The sequence below is a fragment of the Corylus avellana genome, chromosome ca8 (assembly GCF_901000735.1).
Source record: "Corylus avellana chromosome ca8, CavTom2PMs-1.0".
NCBI lineage: Eukaryota > Viridiplantae > Streptophyta > Magnoliopsida > Fagales > Betulaceae > Corylus > Corylus avellana.
The window spans coordinates 24,738,152-24,746,968 of NC_081548.1; the positions used below are offsets into that span (position 1 = coordinate 24,738,152).

Genomic DNA, 8,817 nt, shown 5'->3' on the forward strand with positions numbered 1-8,817 from the left:
CCTTCATTTTTTATTCATGAATTTAACATAGAGAGGTCAAAGCAATTAAAAACTGCTACGTTACCCATATGCTTCATTATAATTTATGTTTCGTAAGAAAAAATTAGTGAAACAAATTAAAGAATAACCCACAAATCAAACTTGCATGCAGTACAGGCTGTAAAAGTGGGAAGCATTTGTTGAATTGTGTAGGCCATAAAATCAAGTTTTGATGGCTCCGAATGCAGAAGAAAAATAACCATCTCCAAATTTTAAGGAAGGAGACCGAATCACCTCTCCTCCCTTGGTTGCTGTCCATCTAGGCGGCCATATATATAATTCAATTACGTATAATTCAAAAGTCTGTTTTCTTTCAACTTAATTGGCTACGGGCTACATGTGCATGAACGTAAAAGTAGATATACCTGTATTTGGTGACAAAAACATGAAGAAAAACAGCCATTAGAACCTTGCTGAAATCTGCTCCTGCACACGACTTCATGCCTGCTCCAAATGCTATGAAATTCTTTACTGTGACGTTTGCTGAGACGTTCTTTACATCATAATTAAGGAAAGAAAAAATAGTAGAATATAAGGTAAGCCAACTAAAATTGGCCATGTTTTAGTAAGTCACCGTGGTGATCATGACTGATGAGCATAGCAAGTTTTTTTTTTTTTTTTTTTTTATTGTCAACCGACTTGCCAGCGCCATGGATTGAAGGCAAGAGGATCCTTATAAGTGTTTGGATTAAGTTGAATGGCAGCAAGAACAACCATAAGTACCCAGCCTTTTGGAATTGTATACCCTGTATATATAATTAATGAGAGTGGCTCATATATATATATATATATATATTAACATCTGAAATAAGTGGTTTTAACATTTATTATGATAAAAATAATTGAACATATATGATGTTGCCAGATTTGATTTTGAACTAATTACCATTTACTTGAATGTCATGAATTGTTCTTCTCAGAATCCCAGGAGCAACACTAGCCAATCTTAGTGATTCATTGACCACCTATTTTTCCAATTCATTGGACAGTAAAAATGAAGCCAATAACCAAAAGCCCTTCCAGGACTTTAGAAAATTAAAGTGAGAGAATATTAATCCACTCACATGATGGGTAAAGGTCATGGATTTGTATTCCTTCCACGTGAGTCCAGAACTGGTATATTCTCTGCTATTAAGAATTGCTTCATGCTCCTCCTAAATAATATAATATATAAAACGTTGTTAAGAAATACTAAACACCAAAAATGTTGTTTTCCAAACCTGATTCATGAAATTTCGGTACTTAATTGTATATGTCACTAACCGTTAGTTCTTGCACCACTTCAGGGTGATCGGTAATTAACTTAATGGCCAAAGTAAGAGTTGATGTTAAAGACTCAAAGCCGGCAAGGAGAAGCCCAAACATCATATGGATAATGAATTTTTCGGTCAAGAAGGTCTCCGTTTTCATGTCTGCCAACATCTGATCTAATAAATCTCCTTTACGAATGTCAGGATTACGCCTTCTCTCTTTCAGCATTTTAGTTATTAAGTTCATCGCCTTCTTCTTGTTCTGCATGACAATCGATTAAATTAATATATATATATATATATATATATATATATATATATATATATATTGAGGAGTTTAATTAAGTTGTACGTTAAAGTATTAATTAAATTATTAAATTTATTTTTTTATTTGAAATGGCTTAACCACGGGTATGTGAGAAACTAATTTTATTATTATTTCTCTTCTAAAAAGAAAGAGAAGATCGAATGTAATTAAGGAATTGACTTTGGAGGACTTACCTGTAGACATGCATGGTAAGATGTACCGGGGATGTTAATGGGGAATGACACAAGTCCCTGGTGATAGTCTGTGAAGAATTCACCAATATTTTCCCCTGATTTCTCAGCATCATAACTGAACATCTGCGCGGCTGTAAAATCAAAGATCGTCCGCAAATAACCAACAAAGAGGTAATTGTAGGGGGAAAAAAAAAAATATATATCTACCTTTAATTTTTAGGTACTGATCAACAAAAGAAAAAAGAAAAAAGAAATTAAAACTTTTGTTTATCATAAGAATTTGAAATATTTTGAATAATATTTGTGTGTATATATATATTTAACAGCATAAATTAAATTATATATGTATTAAAAAATTTCCATACTAGACTTATGTGAAAATACTTTAATTGCACTGATTTTTAATACTCTTATATTTTTTTTAGGGAAATCTTTCATATATATATTCATTCATTAAAAAAAAGATCAAGAGCATAAAGCCCTTATATCAGAGAGCATAAAGGTCTGATAAATCATAGCCAAAGCTATGAGCTTACAATGTATAAAACAAACATAAAATCTTATAATCAAGTCCTTAATTACTACTCTTATATTTGGCACTATAGTTATTTATTAAGAGTTATATTACAATAATCGACAACACAACGGACTATGGCAATATCTTATTATTTCAAGTTTTACAATTCATATATAATTAGTATCAATATTTTCATTTTTTAATTTATACTTTAATCAGTTTAAGTTTTTCTAGCTATATCTATCTGTGTGTGTGTGTGAATATATTGATTTAATTACATAATTTAATACTCTTTTAGTTCCTAAACTCCATAAAATACTCATAGATACTTATATTTACGTTTTTCTCGGGTCCAATTTATATGCAGAATTTTGTATACATTTTTTAAAACCTTATATTGAATGAAAAAGACGTATATATGTATTTCAAATCATATATATATTCCGTTCTGAATATTACTAATTATGGTTTATGCATGCCTAATATGGTACTTTTATTTGTCACCTCTTAATTAAAGGTTTCAATATATAATTACCTTGGAATTAATTAAACATAATCTAACTCAAACAAGTGATCATTGATCTTATTAATGATCATGAGAATGTTTTTAGAAGGGACTGAGTTGATTGCTTACAGCTGCAACACTTTTCTGCACTTCCAAACTTAATTGGGAGCTTAGCCCAATTCTGCAACCTTTGATTTATGACATCCTCTAACTTGGGCAGCATGTTGTCCTTGAGAGCCTCGGGACCAAAGTGACCCAACACTAATTTTCGGACGTACTTATGAATGTTTTTATGAGCATGGATTTTTGTTGCGTCTTGGTTAAGAAGCTTTGAAAAGGAATCCATATACCACCGTTCCACTAGTTTTCCCTCTTGTTGGAAAACATAATAGTTGAATTCTGGATCCGATGATACCACAACTGGCCGCCCTGCCAGGCTTGTCCGAAATATTGGCCCATATCTGAAATGAAAGAATAATTAAAAGATTATATACATGCAGTATATATATATATATATGTGTGTGTGTGTGTAACAAATTGCATGAGGATTATTGTGGGCTTACTTTTTCATCCTTTTCTTGATAAAAGGCAGCATGTCTAATGACTTGTTTGGGACGAGAAAATCAAGGGTCTCCCCAATGAGTGGGAAGCCCATAGAGCCTGGAGGCAATGTTCCCTTACATTTAGGGTTCCTCCACCTATAAAGCCAATGGGTGGCAGCCACTAAAAACAAGCTAATGACAGAAAGCCAAACAGACCACATCCTTAATTAATATATACTACTGAGGAATAGAGGGCCGACTTTGGGTTAATTGGTTTATAGGACAAGCTATAGCGCAGCTCTTTATATAGGCAAAGACTAATAATTAGGTGGTCATGTAATGAGGAGTACGATTGTATCTTTCTTCATTGATTAATTTAAAATATTTAGGTTATAATTGAACATTTTAGAGTTTTCCCCCTCTCACGTGTTTCTTAGACCAAGAAAAAAGAATGATCGGACATTTTCAAGAGTTCTCCCCCTCCTTTGGTTCCCTCTGTTCCCACTTGTAGCAGAAATTTGAATTAGGACCTTTGTTCTTATACTAAGTTAATACTACTTATTTTACAAATTTAAGACAATGAGCCTTTGCTCTAACTCATTTTAGACTTTGATACCATGTTAAATTATCAGTTGACTTAAAAACTTAAACTTTTAATTAGGATAAGAAATGATTTAAGGTCATAAAAATAGAAAGAAAAAAAAATCAGAGATATATAATATTGCTTGCTCGAACACATGGGTATTTATATACAAGGCAATTAGGGGAATAAATCCCAGGTATTATATTGCTTAATTGCTTGAACACATGGGTATTTTTACGTTTTAAATTGTAGCATAACCCATAATCTATTCAATATTAGTGTCACTGAGAAATTATAATCTATTTCCTTTCTATTTACTTTATTTTCTGGAATCTAGATGTCCAATCACGCTCCGTTGCATATATACTTTGAGTACATACCAAATAAATAATCATTTTCCAGTGTTGAATGATTTAAAATTTGTAACCACATGAAATACGTTTTCCATTTTTTTTAAAAAAAAATTTTTATTGCACTATACTTATACGTGACAGTTGGTTTTAAACAACATTGTATACGAATTGTTCTGTAGAAAAATTCTTATACCTTTGCATTTGCATAAGAATTGTTTGGTTGAAGGTAAGATTCTCTTCATGAAATTAAATGAATTATTTTACGATTTAAATTTTATCTTATTGCATTTAATGTTATATATAATGCTACTTTATTTCAAAATTTTAAATGACATGAAGATATATTTACTCTAACGGTTATAACCGTCGGTTATTGGTTATAACCGGCATGCAACTAACTTGGATGGTTATCAGTTTTTAATAACCGCAACCGCCTAGGTAGTTATGGTTATTTTATAACCGGTTATTCAACTAATACAAAAAAAAAAAAAAAAGCTTTGAGGCTTTTGGCAATTGTTGAATTTTTTTGACTTTTTTTTTTTTTTTTTTTGGTCTTATTTTAAGAGTTTAAGGCAAAAAATGTTCCAAAAAAGATGAAAAAAAAACATGGCCAAATAAATTCTAGCCCAAAAACATAGCTAAAAAAACATAGCCCAAATCTATTAATCCAAATACAAATGAAAAAATAAAAATGACAAATCCCAAATCCTTTATAGCGTGGCAGATGTTTTATTTAATAGTTTATATATATATATATATATATATATATATATATAAAGTCGGTTACCAGTTCTAACCTCTTTAGCCTACCGGCCGGGCCCTAAAATCACTAACCGCAACCGCTCTAGTCGGTTAGCGGTTTTTAATAACCGATTACCAAAGCGGTTTTAGCGGTTAACGGTTATCGGTTAGCGGTTGGCGGACCGACCCGCTTGAACACCCCTAATTTACTAGAAAACAATATATATTATTATATCTATAAAATTTAATTTAGACGATAAAATGCTTCTCTCCGATTCAAAGAAATCTGATCATGCTTGAAAGTTGAACATCATCTTTTTCTTTTTTAAATGAACTTTGAATAGTATTTAGAAATGCAAAGAAAGAACAATATATACAAAAATTTAAGTGATTAAGCGGACACGTACGCAAATTTTAACGGCTACCAATACGGAAAAATCCAAGCAATATATGGAAGAGTATCTTACGTTAGAGAAATCGAACCTACTGTTTTAAATCTCAAAATATTTCAGGCCGTCCGATCAAGAATATAACCGTTGGAGTCGGCTCCCCTTTTCTCGCCCCCCAATTCAAACCATGCCTCCCAATAAAAACCAATCAACTCACTCAGAAAAGGCAAATCTCTCTCTCTCTCTCTCTCTCTCTCTCTTTCCAATTTGCTTTTGAAATCCATCGATGTATTCTGTGACAAAAATGAGGTCAGATCGCAAGCCTCCGCTCGCTAAATCGCCGGTCCGGCTTCGTCCCCGCCGAGTTCTTCGCTCAAACTCAACCTCTCTGCAAACCCCACCAGGTGGGTCTGGACAAGCATGTCTCAAATTCGCCTTCTCTCTCTCTCTCTGAGTTATCATTGTCATTTCTATGTATCTTTACCGGCTTTTGTTTCCATTTTTACAGGCTCTTTGACAAAATCCGAGAGACCGAACCGTTGTTTGGGCACGGACGCATCGGATCTCCGACCCGAGTACCTCTCGATCTCGTGCGAGTTACGTGCTTTATCGAAGATGGTACGCGATGAGTTTGGCAATGGAGATATGGACAATGCTGGGATTTCCGATTCTTTCGGTGCCAACTCGAGCACTCTGTTTGAGAGGGGTCGGTTCTACGAGGAGTACTCTGCGAGAAGGAACGAGAGGCTGAAGAGGAAGAAGAACGAGACAGGGGAGGGGAGGAAGAGCGTGTACAATCTCGGTGTAACGGTGGAGTCTGCGAAAAAGAGCACTAGCACTAAGAAGCTTGAGAGCCTGAGGAAATCGGTGTCGGCGGCTTACACCGTGGAGCGGAGCGAGGCTCCGACTCCAAGATACATGCTTAGAAGTATGAGGAAGGAGAATAAGAAACCCCCTCTGGCTGTCACTTCTGGAAGATCTGTGCTTGGCACGGAGACAAAAGTTGGCGCTCGAAGGCTTCGGAGAGACTGATTTTTCAACTTCAACGGTCTGGTATTTTAGGTGAATTCTACAGTTGGACAAACTTTTAGTTTTCCTTCGATTGGTTGAAGAAATTTCTTTCCACTCAATCTATTAAACTGAAATTTGTTCAGTGATTTGGAAGAATTTTCAACAACCCAATTTGATATGTGATTTGAGTCTGTTTTCTTTGTTTGTGGATTTTGAGTAAATGGTTGGTGGTATTAGCAATTGCATATCAGTTTTCAAAGTTCGAGGTTTCAATTTGACAAAGAAACCTTCTTGTTGTTATTCAGTCTGAGATGTAAATATATGGATGCATTTGATCTATTATTACGGCCTCCTTGTTTGAGTCAAATTGTTGGTTGTGTTGATATTTTAAGCAACTTGAGGACACAGATAGGAATACCCAACCAATTCCTTGTGATAGGCAATATCGTGGGGTTCAATTTATGGGAATAGGGCTATTTAGGAGGAAATGAGTGCCTAAGCATCTGGTCAAAGGAATAAAGTTAAGGCAGAATTCACCCACAATGACTACCTAAGCATATCTTTTCCTTAGGCTTTTTGTGGTTTTAGGTTTACAAGTTTTGTTTATTACCCTCCAAATTCTTGTAACAAAGGGGGAATTTGTGAGAGGGAAAGGCTTTTGTAACCTATTCGTTTGGTAAAAAAAAGGAAAAAAAAAAAACAAAGTTGAGGTATAGTGTACCTTTCTTGTTTAATTCTTTAGGCACCTAGGCCTAATCCCTAGATATAAATAATCATTTGTAAACATAAAAGTTGCCAATAGGATGAAGTTTTGTGGATGATCACATAAGGGAAAGTCAGAATTTCACCTAAGGAAAAGTCATGGAATAGGTTCCTCCCTCTTCATTTCATTTGAAATGGAATTATGGAGGGGAGCCTGTTAGAGTTAACTTTTTTAGTTGATACCAAAAGATTGATTGACTGACTCTCTCCTCTTTCAGTTCCATTGAATATCCGCTCATTTGAGTTGATACCAATCTCTATGCAACACAAAGTTTTGTGGATGATCACATAAGGGAAAGTCAGAATGTCACCTAAGGAAAAGTCATGGAATAGGTTCCTCCCTCTTCATTTCATTTGAAATGGAATTATGGAGGAGAGCCTGTTAGAGTTAACTTTTTGAGTTGATACCAAAAGATTGATTGACTGACTCTCTCCTCTTTCGGTTCCATTGAATATCCGCTCATTTGAGTTGATACCAATCTCTATGCAACTAAAATGATCACCTTAGTCTATCACTTCACTACACAGTTTGTGCATTTAGTATTTGCACATAGACAGTAAGCGGGAATATCCTAGAATTGGGAGAAAAGGCTGTTTTATACCGAAACATTATGCCAAAATGGTGTTGGAAGTTGCAGAAACGGCTTCAACTTGGACAAGAGAAGAAGTTGAGCAAAGCTTTTGATCGATTATTGAACCAATATGCATATATCTCATCAAAGCGAAAAGAATTAAGCCAATGCAGAACCCAATTGGAGGAAGAGGACTTCGAATTATTGAAAGCATACATAATGCAAGAGGAACAAGGAATAAGGAATGCAAGCTTCATTATGCAATGGGAAGGATGGAAGAAATATGGGGTGAAGATTGTATATGTTATGATAATAATGGCATGTCAACTTCTAATTTTTTTTGACGAAACCATCAAATGTCATGCCATATAATCACCAATCAGACAATGACATATGTCACTTATAATAATAAAAAATTATAAATATATAGTATTAATAACTTGAATAAAGATATCCTGCTTCTATGGCAAAATTATCTTAGGACCATTTTGAATGGTTAACTACTTAATTATTATTATTATTATTTTTTTTTTTTGGCGTTTTGGGATCGACGAGCCAACCTCTCCGAACATATCTACAAATGGGTAGTTTACCAAAGGAGTGGCTCTGCCACTTCCCAAATATGCTTGAAAAGGGTTATACTTATACGGACACCCAAAATGGCCCATAGAAAAAGATACCGGAAAGTTACAAGGAAAGTGACGATGAAATATTTTGATATAAAGATACCCGTGAATATACGGCTGGTCCAAAAATCGTAGGTGGAGACGGAGACGGAAAAGGTGTCCATACTTCCGTGTCAACGACACCATTATGTCTCTGCCGGAAACATTAAATCAAATTAACGGTCATACGAGGCAAAAATTGAATTCTCAAATTCAGAACTTTCGTACGAATTTAATTTGTTCAAATGTGGCTGCGTATACGGATAAATTCCGGTGAATAAGAGTAGAGGGAGAAACCAAAAGAAATTTTAATTTTTCCCAATACATGTAATTTTGCGTTCCCGAGTCCCAGGCTTTTGAAAGCTCCTCCTTGTCTGCAAGAAAAAC

General features: G+C 34.5%; 2 protein-coding genes across 2 annotated transcripts; one reads left to right on the forward strand and one right to left on the reverse strand.

Annotated features, from left to right (window-relative positions):
- Nucleotides 1-201: 201 nt before the first annotated feature.
- Nucleotides 202-4,491, reverse strand: LOC132191091 (beta-amyrin 16-alpha-hydroxylase CYP87D16-like). The gene is made up of 10 exons (XM_059606103.1): nucleotides 4,484-4,491; nucleotides 3,376-3,576; nucleotides 2,935-3,273; nucleotides 1,791-1,938; nucleotides 1,303-1,551; nucleotides 1,104-1,193; nucleotides 926-1,004; nucleotides 679-785; nucleotides 405-532; nucleotides 202-298 (listed from the first exon to the last, which is right to left on the reverse strand). Exons 1-10 carry the CDS (start codon nucleotides 4,489-4,491, stop codon nucleotides 202-204), a joined length of 1,446 nt encoding a protein of 481 aa, XP_059462086.1.
- Nucleotides 4,492-5,638: 1,147 nt separating this feature from the next.
- On the forward strand, nucleotides 5,639-6,676 carry LOC132190407 (uncharacterized). Its single transcript, XM_059605386.1, has 2 exons — nucleotides 5,639-5,824; nucleotides 5,929-6,676. The coding sequence occupies exons 1-2, from the start codon at nucleotides 5,707-5,709 to the stop codon at nucleotides 6,450-6,452; spliced, it is 642 nt and encodes a 213-aa protein (XP_059461369.1). The 5' UTR covers nucleotides 5,639-5,706; the 3' UTR covers nucleotides 6,453-6,676.
- The last annotated feature ends 2,141 nt before the right edge of the window (nucleotides 6,677-8,817 follow it).